An 18,496-nucleotide genomic window follows, 5' to 3' on the forward strand; every position below is an offset into this window, starting at 1 on the left:
GCTGTTGGGAAACCCAAACCTAGTTAAAAACCAGATGAATAGATGTTTAATGTGAAAATGAGGAAACACAAGTTCTCACATAAACTGGTGAAGCGCTGAAGCCCCTTATTCAAAATCTTGTCTCAAACTAAAAGGAAGATTGAAGATTTTAAGAAGATAGGATTCCCAAAGTGCCTTCTGTGAGCCTTCCTTAACTTTATCACTGTTGATAATCGACTGAATTAATTTCATTTTGTAGGGAAAAGAGACAAATTGATTCTCCAGCCTAAGCATGTTTACATAGGCTTTTTATTTTTTGGCACAAACTGCCTTTCATGTACACATAAATTGTCTTTTTGTTTCCTTTTTGCTTTATCTTGTAAATTATTCTGTTGGTTTTTAATCTTTCTTGGAAGCAGTATGACTGTATCTTGGAATGCATGGTACTGTCATAATGTTAATGTGGACCAATTCATTAGCTGTCTTCAGAAAGTTTCCATCCTGCAATGAACATAAAATGCATGGCATTAGATCTTGATCAGGCAGTCTGTTGCTACTGTTTCATGGTTAGAGATAATTTCACTGAGCCCAAAATACTTGCTGAAAAGGACTTGCTTTCCACTTCTGTGCCTCTGGATTTCAAGGCTGCTTGGGAAGCCAGTGCTTGTGCCCCTGCCTGAGGACCAGATGTTCCACTGCACTGGTCATCCGGGCCCTTCGCCTCCAGCTCAGGGGCAGCTCTCCTGCTGTGCCAGTGCGCTTGGGCTGCTTCAGGAGAATGGCACAGGAGTGCTCTCCCTGCAGTCTTATTGCCTGATCAGACAAAGTGGAGAACCTCTTGTGCTGATGGATTCTAAAGTGTAGACAATAGACACCTGAAATCCTGAAACTACCACCACAGTTTTGCTTTCAGTGTTGTGGTAGTTGTGGCAGTAGCTGGAAGTGGTGCGGCTCTGCCCAGCTCAATTTGTCTGTGCTGGGAAAGGTGGGAGTCTCAATGTCTGTGGTGCCTTCACCTGCTCAGCCTCCTTTTGCTGGTAGAAGAGAGGACATATAGGCTGGTAAAATGATACTACTGATCAATCCTGACCAGAACTTCAGAGGCATCCTCACTGAATTACAACAGAACCATGCACACCAATGTTGAATCAGCCCAAAGTGCCTTGGGTTTTTGCACAAAGTCAGTTAGTTAAACGTGCACACTCTCCTCTGTAAAGGCAGGGCCATATTCCAGGGAGGGCCATATTCCAGGTAGCAGAAAAATCCTGAATGTCATTCTGCTACTGCTGTGTGAATAGCTCGTAGCCATGCTGGGCAGTTGTTGAACTGCTCCTTTTCTCCTCACACGTACTGAGCTGCTGGGCTGGGCTGTGACATTAACCCCTGTAGCAGGGAGGAGGCAGCTGCAGGAGCAGCAGAGTACAAAGAGAAAGCTTTCTGCAGCCTGGAGGGTTTGCCTCCCTCCCCCATCTACAAGGTTTTTACATCTGCTCCTGTAGTCACCAAAGACAGAAAGATATAGCAACCCACAACAAACCCACAGAGGCAGAGCTGTGAAGCTCTCCCCAGAAAGCTGACTTACGCTAAACCTCTCCACTCCTTCTCGTCACTCTGCATCTGGCTCTGCTGTGACTGCTGCCTCCAGATGAACTACACCCAGTTGCTAGGACTACATTGGCCTGTAAGCGCAGGTGTCTCTGGTTACCTTTAGAGCTTTTGGATTTTTTGTCTTCTCAATTATATAATTGTTCTAATTTGCTAAAAAAGAAGTCTATCTGAAAAAGCCAGGAACACAGAACACCACTCTTCTTTTTTTCTTCCCTTATCTCGTCTAGGATAGTTGACTTCTTTAACGTTCATTTTCAACAGCCTCTTTCAGCTTCCTGCCTCTGGTGAGTTCATTGCAATTTTTTTTTCCTAAGAGTCTTAATGTGAATTGATATTCTGAATCAAATTAAATATATTTTGGTTTACTTTTGTTAATTACTTTTATTAATAAGTTTGTGAAATTGGTTCACATAGTCAGTTTTACTTTTCTGCTAAATACCATCTGTTAAACGCTTGGTGTTGAGATATACAATAACACACTGGCCTACATCTTGCATTTTCTGTATTTTATTTGTTCCAGAGTTTTTTTCCACCTCAGCGTAAAAAGGCCTTATATAAAGTAGAAAAAGGGGTGTGAAAAATTTCTTCCATGTTAACTGATATAGGAAAAAAGAAAAAATGGGAGTTACTCTCAAGATGGTAGATCTGATTCTGACACTCCTTTCTGTTGTATGAACTATGAATGTAGGAGTGATAGACTATGTATTATACAAATTATGTATAAATCTGCAACATTTCAAATGATGGTCTTCTTCCCCATTTGTGAAGTACATCATGCTTCTGAGGAAACTGTTCTGTTTCATCTTAAATGTTCCCAAACAAATTTAGGTGAAGATTTTATTGTGAGAATTTGAAAAACATGTTCTTAGGAGTGGAGTGAGATTCAAAGTATTTTTAATTTGACAGCTTATCTGTGGTTGGCTCTGGCTCCAGCAGCTGCCTGGCCCTGCTGGGTTTAACAAATGCCTGTGCCACCTTCTGAGATGGAGGATTTCCATCTAAATGGCCACATCTGTAACTCTGTGTTCAGGTCACTCCCGTGGCTTCTTCTCTGCTTTCTGATCCAGCTGTGGCATGTTTAGGGTGTGGAGTCCCCTTACAGAGCAGTATGTGTGTATATGCATGTGTGCACATCTGTGCACACCCATTTCCAGATTCTCCTCACAGACCCTGCATCTTCTGATGCTCTAGTGTGATGGAATGGTCTTGTCACATTGCCAATGAGATGCAGTTAATCTGAAAGGTGAATGAGGATAAAGCACGTTGAGGCTGGAACCATCTCTCTGACACAAGTCCATGCAAAAAATCTGAATGTGGATTTAAGATTTTATAACTTCTCATTTCACCTGTGTTTCCACCTTTGGATGGGCAGGAGTTGAACTGTGGCATCTGGCAGAAGCCAGCTTTAACGTGGGATTTATCCTGAATAAAATACTTGCAGAAGGAAAAGGTAGGGTAAATGAGATAACTTAGTTATTAACAGTCATATATGTCAGCAAATTTTGGTGTCTGTTGCTGTTGGCATAAGGTGGGATTGTGCTGCTTCATATTCCACATTTTCAACCCCACCATTTGTGTCAGTGTTTGTGGTTTTCCAGTAGGAAGAACCATATGTGTATACTTACTTGACTTTAGAATGGGATTTGATATAGTTTTTCTGATATAGTCTGAAGATCTGTAATACAAATGGAGTCAGTTCTACCAGAGAAAGTGGGTACAGACTTCACGTGAATACTGTTTGAGATTTGGGCAGTAACTGCAGGGTCAAAAAGCCACATGTGCACTTGCTTCCTGCTGAAGTTAGAGAATAGGTCTTAGTGAGGCATAATACCAAGTTTTACATTCCCCAGATTGGGTGCTGCAAGCCAGGAAAATCTGTAGGTTTGTAGTTATAGAGAATCGGTGTTTTTATAAGTAATCTGTACTTACTAAATTCCAGAGTAAAGAATTAAATGTAAAAATGGATTTGATTTTCATGTATAGCAAGATTCACAGGCCATCAGCAGAGCAACATGGCTGTAAATTACTGTAATTTAATCCCATTTTAAGGTAATTTTACTGTGCCAAAGCAGTGGGAAATAATCTCCTGGCAGAAGAGCATCAGACCTCCAAATGGAGAGACTGGTGCTAAAGTCACATTGCTGGTAACAACTGCTAGTGCCAGTGATGTTAGGAAGTAATTTCTTGTACAGTAAGGGGCAAGCCATATAAATCCTGAGAGAAGTGAGGGGGTGATCTGCAGCACACCCAGAGCACAGGAAGTGAGCAGCCAACGTGGTGGCAGTCATGGGCTGGCCTGTTTTGTAGAGCAATGGGTCTGTACCAGCGGAAGCTCCTGAGGAGCTTTTCTGGGTGATGCTTTCTGATAACCAGCCAGGAGAACACCAGGCCAGGGAGATGAAATTCTGCTGTTCCTCCTCTTGCTTTCACTGTGCAGTTCTAGATGTATAATAGCAGGTGAGTTAGGCACTTTAATGTAAAAGATTTTCTGTGAAAATTACCTCTTAACCCCCCATTTTCTTTGTGAAATTTTGGTGCTGTGATTCTATAGTTTTCAGTAGAAACAGTAGAATATTTCTTAGGGAAATATCACTGAATGCACCATTCAAGTGATTAATTTGATTGACATTGACCATAAAATGAAAAATTGGAGATTTTTCTATAGTATTGTTTGAAAAGAGATAAAATAAGTTACTGTAAAACTTGCCTTTTTCAAAGTCTTGGTGTAACATTTGAGACATCAAACCACACAACTCTACATCATTCCCAAATTAAGTTCTCATATTTTTGGCTAGTGGTGTGTGGTTTTATTAAATCTACAGTTTTCAAATGTTTCCATGCTATGACACAACTTACAGCTGAAAAATATTTTGAGATAACCCCAGCACAACAATTAAGAAAGGAAGTTGGCTGCAGCTGTCTCAAGCCCACTATTAAAGCATTATAGCCTTAAGATGCTGGGCAGGATCACACAAACACAACAAAGCAATGTAACAACAAAATTTGTGGGCTGTAGCGTACCATTAGCTCTTCTCCACAAAACCAAGTAGAGTTTCCTATTTGCTTAGCAGGATTTAGTTGCCCTTCAATTTTTACGTCAGTGAAGAACTGGAGAACCGTTCCAATCCACCAGATGGATCAGTGTACAGTGGAAGGGGAGGTTTTGGAGCCTGCAAAACCTCTGTAATGCAGAGTGTGAGTACTGGAAGTCATGGCTACAAACCTTGGTGTATCAGGTCTGAATGAGCAAAGTGGCAGGGAATGATAGTCCCAGCAGTCCCAGTCTGTCACTGCTGACAGGGTGGCTGGAGGATGGGGCAGCATGGTCTGAGCACTTTGTGCGCACATGCACGTCCTGCAGAGCGGGTGTGCGAGAGGCTTGTGCCCAGCCTGGCTTGTGGCCGTGCCCTGTGTTTATCACAGACCCTTTATCGCTCCCCCCTGCCCAGTTCCTGCTGCTGTGTCAGCGCTGTGTTGCTTTTGCACGAGCTATTACATTTGCTCTTTGGTTACAGAAGCCAAGGAGAAGTGTAAATTGCTAAGGGATGAGGGTGGGGCTGAACTCGGCATGCTTCTCTTTACCTGACAAAACATATGAACCTGCTGGAAACCACACGAGGATTCTGCTATGGCTTGGGGATTTCTCTACGGGGAGCCATAGTGACCTGTCATGTAGGAAAGACCCAGCATGTGCTGGAAAGGGAGCAAACACCGCTCCTGGCAGAAGCTGGCACAGTGGGCTGTGGTTACATACTGTGCATGATGCTGCTTCTCACACACAAGCGTGAGTACCAGTAACTGACACTTGCCAGCTTGAGGTTGTTGTACCATCTGGTGATACCACTTCTCCTCATGAGTGACAGTGTGTTGCTTTTGAAGGTTAGACTGATTTATGTCAAAATACAGGTATAACTGTCTCTCCTAATATAAAAGCATGAGACTAAGACCCCTGTGTAGCTGGGGGTCTCTTTTAGTTGTTTCCTGTGCCATGGTTATTGAAAGAATATTAAATATTTCAAACGTGCAAGAAAACTGTTCTTTCCTTTCATTGATAGGCATGCCAGTGGACACACAGTCTTCAGCTTGCCTCTTTTATTTACATCAAAAGACTGTGCTTAAAAATCAGTAAAGACTTTGGACTTTGAAGTTATTGAGCTACTGATGTACCCAAATATCTATTAATTAACTTATCTATTAATTATCTATACAATTAGATAATTAGATAATTAGATCATCTGTGAGCTTTTGTTTTTCTCACGATAAAAATATATTATGAAACAGCTGTCGTAAAACCCCTTCATGTAATTTCTTTGTTTTCCATCGATTTAAATGTGAGTTTTTAAATTCCCATCTCTTTCAGTGGAGGTTTAATTCTGGATGAAAAGCTGTTGGGTAAAGTATCTCAGAGTTTGAATCAAGTCCATCAGGATTCAAAAATAAAGCATGGGAAATGTTCTCATAATGTTCAAACATCTCTCTCCTAAAATATCTCTCATTTCATATGTGTGATCATTTTCATTCAAAATATGTAAAAATCAAGAAAATCAAGGAAAACTTTCTATGCTTCCCACTGAAGAACTCTGCAATAAGATTTACCGTAGCATGGGGATTTGCATGATCTTTAAACCAACTGAAAGCCAAGTGGATGTCAGCTATAAATATGTGAAATGGCTTCTCAAAATACTCAGAATGAGTGAATGAGTGAGAAGGATTTATGCTGAAGAATGAGTGAGAAGGATTTATGTATTACATTTGGTTGTAGAGCCTTTTCTCCTCTTAACCTATTCCGTATGACCTGCTACTGTCTGCAGTATCATATGTTTTATGTAAAGGTGGCAAGAGAACAAGATTGTAATGGAATCGGAGGAAAGTAAAGGAAAACAGACACTAAAATATATACTCTACTCTGGCATATGGTTGGTGTAAGATATAAATCAATATAAAATCTGAGCTATCAGGTATAACTTGTGCTAATTCCAGAAAAAAAAATTTAAAAATAAAAGAAAGCTTGTTCCTTTGAAATTGGGCTTTAATCATAACTATGCATGGAAGGTAGGCAGTTTGAGAAGGCAAGTGTGCATGCCCATTTTTAAATCTAATTTTATCTGCTTAAATTAAGGAATTCTAGAGAGGCTGCATGGTAAGAAAAAAAAAAAAGGTCCTGCTTGTATAATGGATATGTATTATTTCTTATTTTATCTGTGTGCTGGATATAGTGCATGAATACTAAGTCATGGCATAGATTGTGGAAGACAACTCCTTTTAAAAAATGTGTTGAAAAAATCAAAAAGATAAAAATCATAAATCAACAAATGCAGGACAAGTTATGATAATTGTATGTTTTATATCACACCTAATACTTGAAAAGTATTTGAAATTATTTCAAAGCAATGTCTTCACATTTTTAACATTTTTATGTACATGTGTGCACACACAAAATTTAAGAACGATATTAAAGATGGCAGTTTCCCCGCTATGTGAAATCTGGACTATGATTTTAAACACTCTGATGTATACAGAGGCAAGAAAAAGGTTTTTGTTGCTGGCAATCCTAAGGGGAAAAGTTAAAATTATCAGGGAGTTTCTGTTTTATAAAATAAATACCAAACCAAATTATTGTTGCTTATTTTGCTAGCTTTGCTCACGAACGTCCGAAGTTTGATGTTCATCACAGCAAAAGGAATGGTGACATGCAGTAAATATGAGTTCTTCCTGAATTAAAAACAAATCATTATGTTTTAGCAAGAGGTCCTTATTGTGTATTGTTTGATCAACATTATTACTACTCAAAACACCTGTACATCTAACACTTTATTCTTCTCACAAAATATACAAAAATAATCTTCCATGGAACACTGGCTAAATCTGTTCTAACATTTCCCTTCTCCATCTTTGTCTCCCACTGAAATCAAACTTGTGCAAACACATAACTTAATGAACATGGAGAACCTCCTTCTTCTCCCGCTGACATTAGGGGGAGAAGATCTAGGCTTGAGAATCTCCTTATTTTACGATAGATATTTTATAAAATCAGAGCAAAGTTAAACCTGAAGAGACTTCTGAAAGTAAAGTTGGCGATCTTGCGAGGGATCCTTTGAGGAAAATGGAGAAATGGAAGGGCAATTTTTAAAGATGTTTTAACATTGAGGAGCATGTTATGTCACTTGTAGCATTCATGTATTAGCTTGTAGCTATAGTGTTACTGTTGATTACTTTGTAGCATTTAAGGGAGCCAGTCAAGAAGATCAAGTAGTGTGCAAACAAGGGAGAGGGGCGCGGTCATACCACAGGTTAGAGCCAAAACACACAGAAGTCAGCCTTCTCCACTGCACTGGGCTTGGCACAGGCTTGAAAGAGGGGAAGCCCTTTTGACTGCAAATGCAGGTGTGAATATGGAGATGCCAGTTTGTTTTAAGAATTTACCATGTCACACATCTGCAGGATTTAATATAAATCCATGCATCTCCTTAACAACATATTGTAAAGGTGTGTCTAATAAATGTAATGCCTGCATACACAGCAGAAATATAACAGTTTACAATGGGTGACTGTGTAAATTTATATGTAAAATTCTATCAATTAGATACCTAGATTATTGCAAATCCCCATCTCTGCTCATGGAGATTGTGCGTGGAGGTAAATGTGCATACAAATACATATGTACCTCTATGTGGACCATGACCATTTCAATAATGCATCCATTTGATGCAAAATATGTATATAGCTTTTTAAATGATGTTAAGTTATCTTGCCCACAACACGTTTCCTACAGCAATCTGTAGCAATGTCTTTTGCAATGAATTAATATCAAAGTGTCCATATATATATGTATAGGGACATGCACATGTCCATGCACATATAGATTTGATTTTTTGTACATGACTGTATTGATTCATCACTGAAATACTTAGATTTTAAATATGCATAGATTTATTTTCAATATTTTTGTGTATCTATATATGTGCATATACATTTCTATGCATCCAGTCTTGCAAATAATCCATCATTCTCTGAGAAATTATGAATGAATATTTAAAAGTAAGAAATGTTAGTTGTATATGAAAGAGAAATGGATACCTGTGTCTGCAGATGATAAAAATAAAGAACAAGCAGAAATAGGGGTAGGGTCAGGCTCACTGGAAAGAAAACATAATAATTGTTGAAGGTTTTAAATGAAAGAGTACTTCAACAGCCGTAAAAATTTGGGGAGATTTTTAAGAGTTAAATCTATTTTAAAAATCCTACAAAAATATGTTATCAAAATATGTTGACAAATCAAAAATATGCTTTTTTTATTTGTCTCAAACTTCAAGAAATTTAACTGTGTTGAAAGAGGATGTGGCATAAAAAATTTGAAGTGGTTTGAGGCCCAAACATTTCTACATGTCAATAATTCTACACACACAGTAGTCTAATTAAGGTCAATTACTTAAATATAATGTGTTTTATATTATCAAGGCTTCAGTTTGGCTACAATGCAGTTAGAGCTGCTGAAAATTTGCTTTTGACCTGTAAGTCATTTAGGTAGAAAAAGTATTCATAAAAGCTCTTATCCAAGCTTCTATGTATCCTTTCAATTCTTTAAAATCACATATCTATGAAATGTGTGATAGCACTGGGGTTAGCACATAGCACTTTATCAGTGTTCATCTGCAAGTGTGTCTGTATCCCCATCTGGATCCAGGAGCGGTTCTGTGTCAGTGTGAATATATATATGTATCTATATCTATATCTATCTATCTATCTATCTATCTATCTATCTATCTATCTATCTATCTTTCTATCTAATTTTTAAAATATATTTATATATTTATGTGTGTGTGTGTGTGTGTACAGAAACAGAGACTGTGAGGGACAGCAGACAGACAGATGGCTGATGAACTTCTGTGCTCGAACGTACACGTGTGTGACATTTGCTCACCAGCTGCTCCATGTACAGCTGCATCTGTAGTGAAACTCAAAAATTTCTTCTCTGTTTAAGCACAGAGGAGAAAAATTAACACAGAGGAGGGTAGGAAAGAGAGGTGACATATATCAAGTATCCTGCAGAAGGAGAAGGCTAGGCTGACCTAACTTGAGGCATGACATGCCGCTCCATTTCTGGTGACTTTGAGGGTATTGGATCAGGCTGAGAATGGATTATGAGCTGGTCCTCTCTGAAGGGATTATTTTCCTACACTTGATTGACCCCAATTTCAGCTTGTAGAGAACATCTATACTGAAAATGGATCCCTTTTGAAAATGACCCATAATACCATGAATGCCACATAGTTTGTCATTTACCATGCCATAAACATGGAGAAAAATTACTTCAAACTAATGGCTTGAATCTTTAAGTGGGTACTTAGCATTGTCAGATCTCATTGAGTTCTATTCAGAGATTTAGGATCTCGGATGAATACATGAGTCTTACAGGCTTTTTGTTAATTTTTGGAGTGGTTCTAATAGTTTGTGTTCCTGTGTAATCTGTAAATTGCTGAATCAAGGTGTGATTAGCCACAGAAACAGGGTTCTTAAAGATAAAAGAAATATTTCCTTTGTTTAATTCTATAATTAGGATGAGAGTTAAATTCTTTTTCTCAGCAACTATAGTGAATTGAATAGATCTTTAGATATGTTATTATCTATTGCTTATGTATTATTATAGGTACTATTACTAAAGAAATTAAATTTTATGAAATATAAGATAGCTCATTAAGTGGTTTTATATGTATGTGCAATGTGTAAGCATGTGTTTCAATACATGTATTTTGTTACACAAAAACTTTCATCCCTTTACTAGGACTTCATGTCTCATTTAATCTTGTAAATAACACCGGTCTGTGTTCATTGTTGTTTTATATCAAGACTTCACATTCTCCATATGAGGGAATTTGCTTTAAATCTGATAACTTGAGTTCCCTTGCTAATAATAAAGTTGACAAGATTACTGAATATTTGATCATAAATCTTTCTCTTCATTTGCAGTGGTTAAAACTGCCAGAGAAAGAAACAGAGGTATTTTCAGGTGTTGACTTGATCCAGAAGTGATTTTTTGCAAAGGTTTCTAAAAAAGTGGTTCTCTAGTTTCTCAAAATTTCATAAATTAGAAATTAAACCCAAAATTCAGTTTTGTTTTTTTTTTTTTTTTTAACAAATAAAGTACTGAAATTTGAAAACAGGAACAGATTTCACTTTTGTGAACAAGAGAGTGAAAGAAAAATTTCCAAGCTTTTAAGTCCACAATTTTTTTAATTCTGGAAGGAGATTGTTTTTGAGATGACAGGACATCCTGGCTTTGAAAATATGGTGTCATTGCATGTTGCTTGCTTTTCTAACTTTAGAAAGGCATTGAAGAAATTATTGTACTTAAGGATAAAATATCTGTATAAAAGCTCTCACCCAAGCTTCTAACTATCCTTTCAATTCTTTAAAATATAAAATATAAAAGCACCTTGAAAGATAATCTGGCAGTTAATCTGTCAGTATTGCAAATAACAGCTGAATTATTCTGCTAGTGAGTGACCTGCCACCTTACTCTTGGGCCAAAGAATAGTGATGACCCCTGTGGTAGCCACCTTAGGAAGTGAATGAGTTCAATGGAGATTTTTTGGTGGAGTAGTTTGGGGAAAAGATGCAGCACCTTGCAAAGGTACAGGCTGTGAGCCAGTGGTGCCGCCTCTGAATGCCACTATGGACTTACATGCTGACACTCTCTGAGGTAGATGGAGGCTGATTGGCAAGACAGGGCTAGAGATCAAAATTGTCTTGAAAGGAATTAAGAAAACAGGAGGCAGCTAATGTAGATGTCAGAGAATCAGCTGTGAATGCATGACAGTGCAGCAAGGATGTGTTTACTTGCAGTCTCCAGACAGACTGCAGCTGATGGATTAGTTTTCAGAAGACCTGTGCTGTGGAAGCAATCTGGAGGATTGTATCTGAATGGAGCAAGTACACCTCATCCACAGAGCAGAAAAGCAGGCAGTGTGACCTTGACAACCTGGTGATCTAGCAGAGTGTCCAAACTGGAGTCACAACAGCCACAGTTTCTGTGTCACAAGGGGCTGCATCTTCTGGGTGCTGTCACTAACCAGGCAGCAGCGTCTCTGCCCTGTGTTGATTCCTGCCAGCCTTCCTCCTCCTCCTTCTGCTTGCAGGAGTTTTCTCAGGCCCTGTCCATGCCCTAGAGTGCCCACTGTGCCCATGGAGGTTAAGATGTAAAGCTGGACACTCTTCTGGTCAGTGAGGGTAGTCTTTGTGCCTCCTTCCTCTCCTTGAGAGCATTTAGCTAAGGGATGTGAGGAGAGTTCTTACATATCTGTGGTGCAATTGCAAGGAGCAGTGGTTACAGTCAGCACATTGGAGAAGAACTGTAGGCACTGTTTTGCAGACCCCACCTCTGTGTGAGGTGGGATTTAAAAGAGTAGAGTAGGTAGGCAAAGACAGTATGTACATTCAAGTATTGCACAGCTGATGGAAGTCTCTCCTGTGGTTTCAACCTCTTCTATTAGTCTAAATATTTTAATTTCCTTGCCATGTCAAGTCTCTTCAAGAACTAGCATAGACAGTGCTCAAACTGAAAAATTAATCTGCTGTTATCCTGACATAAACAGGACCTCTGCTGAGATGTAACTGAGGTAGGGAGTGGATAATGGCAATAATAGTTAGCATGTTAACTGCTTTAACTCTCCAAAGCACTTTGTGACTGATCCAAAAAGTTGGTTGTTTGCTTGCATGGTTTGTTTATGTATGAGCTAATTCCATTGAAATTCCAGCCTACCTGAGTGTGCACTATCAGGATCTAAGAGAGGTTTTGAAATTGGAGTACCTGACTTTTTATTTTCCCCTATCATAAGATGCTGTCCATCCCCTGGAGATGTTTAGCCATGGCAAGTCATACTCACAATGATCTTATAGTAGATACCAGAGATATTCTTCTCATAAATGAAAATTCCATTTGGTCCAGCTGATAAACTTACCCCTTTTGATGTATTAGTCCTTTTTTTCTTTGTTGCTAGAGCTCTTTCAACAAATACCAGATTAGTTTTTCATGGGATGTATATTCACTTGAATCCTCTACCTACAAAGAGCTCGGTGCTGCTGTGCTCTGCTTTTCATCCCATCCCATTGCAGGCTGGCAACCCCACTCACCTTCTCCGTATGGTATTCAGCCATGAGCAAGTGTGAGGCATTTTACCTGCGTGAGATTGCTGAGGTGCAGCTCAGACACTGCCCAAGGGCAACTGTTGTAGGGCTTCTTGTGCTCACACCACCAGTGAAGTCCGAGATCTCTGTAACCACGCACGAGTGCCTGTATTCCAAAGACAGAGGGAACAAAACCTGAAGTTTACTGAAGATCACTACTCAGCATGACCACACAAGAATAAGACATGCATTCTTATACCCAGTGATTTTATAACAGGTCTTACCTTACTATTCAAATAATATCTTCTGTTGTTATGAGTGATGAAAGCATAAACCAAAAAAGCATAAAAGAAGATAGAGGTTTATATATTGAATTCCATATACAAAATGATCTTAATAAAGTTGGTAAATTTTTGAAAATCAAATTGTTGGATGAAAAAAAAAGCCTCCACAGCTTAGACTCCATCTCTGATTTGGAATCAGTTTTTCTGCAATCTTGTAATGGTTGTAGCACACTGTGCTGTCGGACCAAGACAGAATATGAGAGAAAGGGACAAAAACTTTTGCAAATATTTATAAAACTGGTTGTATACTGAGGCACAGAAGTGTCCAGTACTGTCTTTAAAGGACACTTTGAAGTATTGCTCTTTAAAGGACACTGCTTTTTGTTGATGCTTAATCAAGCATTTTCCATCCAGTGAGGTGAACTTGTGTAATTATTTTAATACAGTAATGCTGCTCTTACCCTGAGGCTGCAACAAGGATCAACTAGGTGCCTAATTACAGATAATGCTTCAATATGCACATATGTAGTCCCAATTATATATAGAAGCACATGAATTGTTGTTAACAAATGCAAGACCAGGGCCATTGAAGGCAATTTGTCCACAGGATCACAATATGGACCTTGTTATATACCAGGGTTTTTTGTTATTTACTGGATGGAATGTAGAACAATATCATTTGCTTTGAAAACAATTCTGCACTGTCACAGTGGGATATTTCAGCATCTTGTATTGTCTGTCAACTAGCCATATTCACTAGTCCTTAATATCTCTTTCAATCTTTAATAATTTTTATATTTTCAAAATAACCAGCATAATTTGACCTGGTAATCCACAAGTTGAGTGCCAGAACAATCCTTTTATCTGTCTTTCTCTGTTTTGGCATTTATGAAATTGCAAAAGTCATGCTTTGGACATCCTTATTTCCCCCACATTCCAATGTGCAAAATAATGCATCTGAAGGCACTGACTACTCCTCGAACCAAAGAAATGTTTGTTCTGGAAAGGATACTTGGTACATGGAAACTTTCTCCTGAGGGTATGCATCTTTGTCTGAATAGGACATTACTGTCTTGTGGTGAAAGTGAGGTGTTTTCAAACAATACTGGTGACCCAATTTTGAAATAGAATACTCTGAAAGAGAGATTATTATTCATATAAGCAATTTGAATGTTTATCCTACATATGCTTTTTGAATTTTTCATAGATGTGTTTTGTAAAGGTCTCGTTTAGTTCCCTTGAGAGCTTGTTTGGAGAACAGAGAAGGCAAGAGTGTGGAGTTAGATGTAATGAATCTTTACAAGCAAATTTTCATCTGCTGCCACTAATACTTAAATTCTCAGTGCAGCCTGTTTCCCGGCAGCCAGGAATGCCGTGAAGCAGCCTCAGCCTCCATCCCAGTTCCTAGAAGCGAGCGGCAGTCTGAGCCGCGGTGTCGCCGGCAGGCCAGGAAGCGCCGAGTGTTGCAATGGCTCCTGTAGATACGGTAACCCGAGCGCGCACAGGGACAGCCCGCGGGCCTGGGGCCGCCTCTATAAAGCAGCGAGCTGCGGGCACACATCTGCCGGCAGCCGGGCCGTGAGCTGGGAGAGATGCAGGTGTGCCCGCAGCGCCACAGGAGGTAGGGCATGGCCTCTGCGCAAAACGAAAGCAGGGCAGCAGCAGTTGTCGGTACCTGTAAAATGTTCTCTTTAAGCTCATTTAGCACTTTCCCTTTGTGTTTCCCCCTTTGTGGAGTAAGCCAAAGCTTGGAGTGTTCTAGAAATAAAGGGAGAGGGGTGGTGTGTTAGGGTACTGAAAGTGGAGAGCATTACAGTAAAATACAGTATATGCCCTTTGTGGCCATCATTTATATCTGTGCAAATAGCCTTCAGCTGGGATGTGTCACTACATATATGAAGGAAAGAGAAATATATTATTTATGTAAAAAACACATGACATTTTGAAATTATGCAGTGATACTTTCTTTTTAATTACTCTTGTTCATCAGAATTAATTTGTCTTCAGTTTTGCTGTTAGTGATTTTCAGAGCATCTTGCGTGTCACCCTGTGTGAGCAGTGAATCTTGCACACAGTGAGGAAGAAACAAATGCTTTCAAAATAGGAAAATTTGACTGAATGCTGGCAGGAGCTCAAAAGCAATTACATACTCTGAAGAGTACTCTTAGTTCAGTTTTACAAGGGAGTAAATGCCAGGACAGTTAAATTCCCTTCAAATGAAATTTTTACTGGGGCAAGCATTTGTAGTGGGGCTTTCTTTTGCTTCTGTTTCTTGATTGTTGAAAGCAATTTGTAAGAAAAAATTTACCCTGTTTTTGGTTTTTTCTATTGCTGTGAATCTTTCTTTGCTTTTAAAAATTGTTCAGGTTCATGTGAATTGAGATTCACTCCTGAAGTCTTTGCTTCCTCATTGTCACAAATGGTTCTGTGTTACTGTTTCATATGGGATTGTTTAAATAGTAAAATTGGTTTGCAAAGAGCTTTTTTTTTTCTCCTGACTACCTCTAGAGAGCATGACTACATTTTCAAGGGAATCTGAACTGATCATTTTGGGATTCAGGATTCTGTCTTGGTGAAAGTCAGAGACAGGGAATGTCTCACAGCGTATTAGTAGCAGTTATATAAAAGTTAAATTAACTTTATTAGTCTCTAGACAATTGGAAGGAAAAAATAGCTTGTGTCAGTGGAAAATGGTAATAGTGCTAAGACTGTTAGCCCCTGTGGAGCAGCAAGAAGGTTATTTATGTGAATGGCTGTTGCACACACAGCTGGCTGGGAGAAAATAGAAAAGGTCATCATCCTCAGTGAGGGATACTTGCCATGCCTGTCCAAAGATGTGTCCAGGCATCTTCATCTTGATGAGGAATGATTTGTTCTCTGTGGGTTATAAATGTTACATTTTATTTTTACTTTCCAGAAACGTCATTTGACTCATTGAAGATTTAAAACCAACAGAGTCATGTGGGAGAAAATGAAATTTTAGTCTCAAGTGGCAGAATCGAGTCATAAGAAGTAAAGAGATTTGGATGGTTTCTCACTAAATGGAAATTATATAGAAGGCTTCTAAGATCACTGCATCTCTCCATCCCGCTCCTGCTGCACAGAGACTGCACTCTTGGCCTTGGACATTAATAAAATGCTGGATTCAGTCAAGTGTGTTCTGGTGGGAGACTCTGCTGTTGGGAAAACATCTCTCCTGGTACGTTTCACCTCTGAGACTTTTCCAGATGACTACAGACCCACTGTATATGAAAATACTGGAGTAGATGTCTTCATGGATGGCGTACAGATCAGCTTAGGTCTTTGGGACACATCAGGCAGTGATGCCTTTAAAGGCATTCGCCCCCTCTCCTACCAACAGGCAGATGTGGTATTAATGTGCTACTCGGTGGCAAACCACAATTCCTTTCTGAACCTGAGGAACAAATGGATCAGTGAGATCCGCAGCCATTTGCCCCGCATCCCCGTTTTGGTGGTGGCCACTCAGACTGACCAGCGGGACGTGGGTCCCTACAGCTCCTCCTGCATCAGCCCTATGGACGGAAAGCGGCTCGCCCAGGATGTGCGAGCCAAGGGCTACTTGGAGTGCTCTGCCCTCAGCAACAGGGGAGTGCAGCAGGTGTTTGAGTATGCTGTGAGGACAGCGGTCAACCAAGCCAAAAGGCAGAACAGGCGGAAGCTCTTCTCCATTAATGAGTGCAAGATCTTTTGAGGACTGTCAGCAGTGGTTTTGCTCACGTTTGTTCTTTCTGTTTTCTCACAAAGACGCTGCAGCAGAGGGAATGGGAGGTGAATCAAACGAGGGCTCCTGGAAGGACCACAGTGCAGGTGCCTATTTATGAAACAGGTGTGCTCTTTATCTGAGCCTCTTCCCTCCAAAACACGTGTGCTATCTTGAAAAATGAAAGGTGCATACCCTTATTCACAGGCCTGTGTTTGGACTTGGCAAGCCTGAACTGCTGCAGGCCTAGCCTGCAGATCTGCAGATAACAGCAGTACTGTTATTTCTTATTTTGGTTTTGTTTCTGTCAATGTTCCTCAGTTGTTGGTTTGTCTGCATCTGCATTTATTTAATGACAAAATTGTGCCTGGATCAGCCCCTACCTCTGTCCTTGTGGATTTTTTTTTACTTAAGAATGTAGTATATAAAACCTGACCAATGTGTATTTTATTTAGACGACTCTTGGATATATTGTTGAAAATTACAAAAGTTTGTTTTAATATTTTGTTGGTTTTCCCTTTAGCTAACCACAGAAATGAACTGTCCTGTCCATGTAATAAATGGCCTGCAGGCAAGCCTTAGACTTGCTTGAGTCATTGCATAACGGTCATCAGTATGTCCAGCATAGGAATAATCAAAACTTAGTGACATTTGACAGCTGTCTCCTGCAGTTTTGTGAGATTTGTTACCTTAATATTGTTCCTCAACAATGTGGTCAAAGGTGGGAAACTAATCTGATTCTTCCTAGACTTCACTGTCTTACAACCAGGGCTTGCAGACAGGGTTGGCTTAGACATATGGCTGGGCTGGCAGGGATGAATCTGGGCTGCCATCACCTCTGTTGTCCCTGCTGTAATTCTGGAGACAAAAGATTTCAGTCTCCAGAGATGGAAGATATTTTTTCATGAGCACTTAAATTCTCATATATTTTTAGTACACTTTGTACTAAAAATACAAAACAAAGCAGTCGTTTTACTGGAACCAGTCACCAACATTAGTAAAAGATTGAGTACAAAGCAAGGTTGACTTTAGAATGGCTAAATGACAATTTTTTGAGTTTGCATGCTAAGTATAATTGCCTAGGTTGTATCCAAGTAAGACTGAACCAGGCTTCACATCCTGGGGAACCTGTTGAGTCTAGGAGCCAAATCCTGATGGACGTAGTGGGGACAAGTTACCCTCCTACACAGAAAGGCAGGCTAAGGAAATGGAAACTTCAGGTGTGTAAGAGAACTCTGCTAGAAGATGAAGTGGGCTCAAGCCACAATGCTGTACATTCCTTGTGAATTGTGGTGGTCCCCTCCTCCTCATGTTATCTGTCCCCTCGGTCCTGCACCCCCTCTCAGGTCTTGCAGATCCGTCTCATCCCAAGAGAATTTCTTACTGCAGCAAGATTTTCTTTGTCCCTTTTCCTGTCCTTCAGCTAGCTAGGAACTAACCTTTGAGGAGGTTATAGCATGGTGCCATAAAAGGTAGGATTATCTCACCTGTGATGTAGGTGAGCGAGTATTTACCCAGTGGGCACCTTGATTACCAGTGGGACACAGAACACCCAGAGTTGTGATTGTCCCACCAGCTTCTGGACTGTTGAATATTTACCACTCATCAACCTGATTGTGAGGGAGGCTTCTGATCATAAAAATATCCTGGTCTTATCTGAGGTTTTTATATCAGCCTTAAATCTTTACAAACTTCTGCATCTGAGCACACAAGACACCGACTTCTGTCACCACCCATCTTCCCTAAATTCTTCTCTTTCCTACTTCTCTTCTTCTCAAGT

The 18,496-nt window shown here is 39.7% G+C and overlaps 1 protein-coding gene across 1 annotated transcript; it reads left to right on the plus strand.

Annotated features, from left to right (window-relative positions):
* Positions 1–2,951: 2,951 nt before the first annotated feature.
* RHOH (ras homolog family member H) lies at positions 2,952–17,368 on the plus strand. Its single transcript, XM_059470872.1, has 2 exons — positions 2,952–3,037; positions 15,913–17,368. The coding sequence occupies exon 2, from the start codon at positions 16,132–16,134 to the stop codon at positions 16,705–16,707; it is 576 nt and encodes a 191-aa protein (XP_059326855.1). The 5' UTR covers positions 2,952–3,037; positions 15,913–16,131; the 3' UTR covers positions 16,708–17,368.
* The last annotated feature ends 1,128 nt before the right edge of the window (positions 17,369–18,496 follow it).

Source organism: Ammospiza nelsoni, chromosome 4 (assembly GCF_027579445.1).
Source record: "Ammospiza nelsoni isolate bAmmNel1 chromosome 4, bAmmNel1.pri, whole genome shotgun sequence".
Classification (NCBI taxonomy): Eukaryota; Metazoa; Chordata; class Aves; order Passeriformes; family Passerellidae; genus Ammospiza; species Ammospiza nelsoni.

Coding starts and splice junctions, on each gene's coding strand:
- RHOH (XM_059470872.1), top strand. CDS start 16,132: ATGCTGGATTCAGTCAAGTGTGTTCTGGTGGGAGACTCTGCTGTTGGG.